The sequence below is a fragment of the Seriola lalandi genome, unplaced genomic scaffold (genome assembly GCF_002814215.2).
Source record: "Seriola lalandi dorsalis isolate HSWRI2012SDOR001 ecotype SW California unplaced genomic scaffold, Sedor1 jcf7180002054847, whole genome shotgun sequence".
In the NCBI taxonomy this organism is placed as follows: Eukaryota; Metazoa; Chordata; class Actinopteri; order Carangiformes; family Carangidae; genus Seriola; species Seriola lalandi.
Window position 1 is genome coordinate 226,479 of NW_019525400.1, and position 655 is coordinate 227,133.

Below are 655 nucleotides of genomic sequence, written 5' to 3' on the forward strand. Positions count from 1 at the left end.
GTGTGTGTGTGTGTGTGTGTGTGTGTGTGTGTGTGTGGAGCTTACCGTGGATGAGGCAGCAGAGCGTCAGGACGTGCAGGGTGAAGATCCGAGCGTCCATCCTCAGCAGCCGCGAGTCACAGAGGAGAGAGACCGACTGGAGTTCCTCCTGAAGCAGCGGAAAACACCAGAGAGAGAGAGAGAGAGAGAGAGAGAGAGAGAGAGGGGAGGATGAATGGAGGGGGAGAAGGGGGGAAGAGAATGCTCCTCCCCCCAAAAACATCCAGAGAAGAAGATTCGTCAGCTGCAGATTAAGAGGAGAGAGAGAGAGAGAGAGAGAGAGAGAGAGAGAGAGAGAGTCCTGCTCTAAAGGGTGGAGCGCTTACTTGATGATTTATTGGATGTTTTTAGGTTTTTAAGCTCATCACTGATAACAAGCATTTTTACATTGAAGCTGTTCAAAACCTGAATCTGGATCTGCAACAAAAGTGAAGTATTAAGCTGCTCCAGTCTAAAGGTCTCTGTCCATGTGTAGTGTGATTATAGATCAGCTCTAGCTTCTATATTAATACTGTGAAAGTATCAAAGCCTCAGTCCACAGAGAAATGCACACAGCCTGTATTCAGAAACTGAGCCTTAAAACCAGCCGTCAGGACTTCTGGAACTTTGTGATGTC

The 655-nt window shown here is 47.6% G+C and overlaps 1 protein-coding gene across 1 annotated transcript in view; it reads right to left on the minus strand.

The window, feature by feature from the left end:
• The window catches only part of LOC111670253 (neuronal acetylcholine receptor subunit alpha-7-like), a 38,126-nt gene extending 37,980 nt beyond the window's left edge, over window positions 1–146 (minus strand). The window contains exon 1 of the mRNA XM_023426899.2: window positions 46–146. Within this exon, the coding sequence (XP_023282667.1) occupies window positions 46–100 (55 nt within the window). The 5' untranslated portion in view covers window positions 101–146. The remainder of the gene's footprint in view (window positions 1–45) is intronic.
• Between the last annotated feature and the right edge of the window lie 509 nt (window positions 147–655).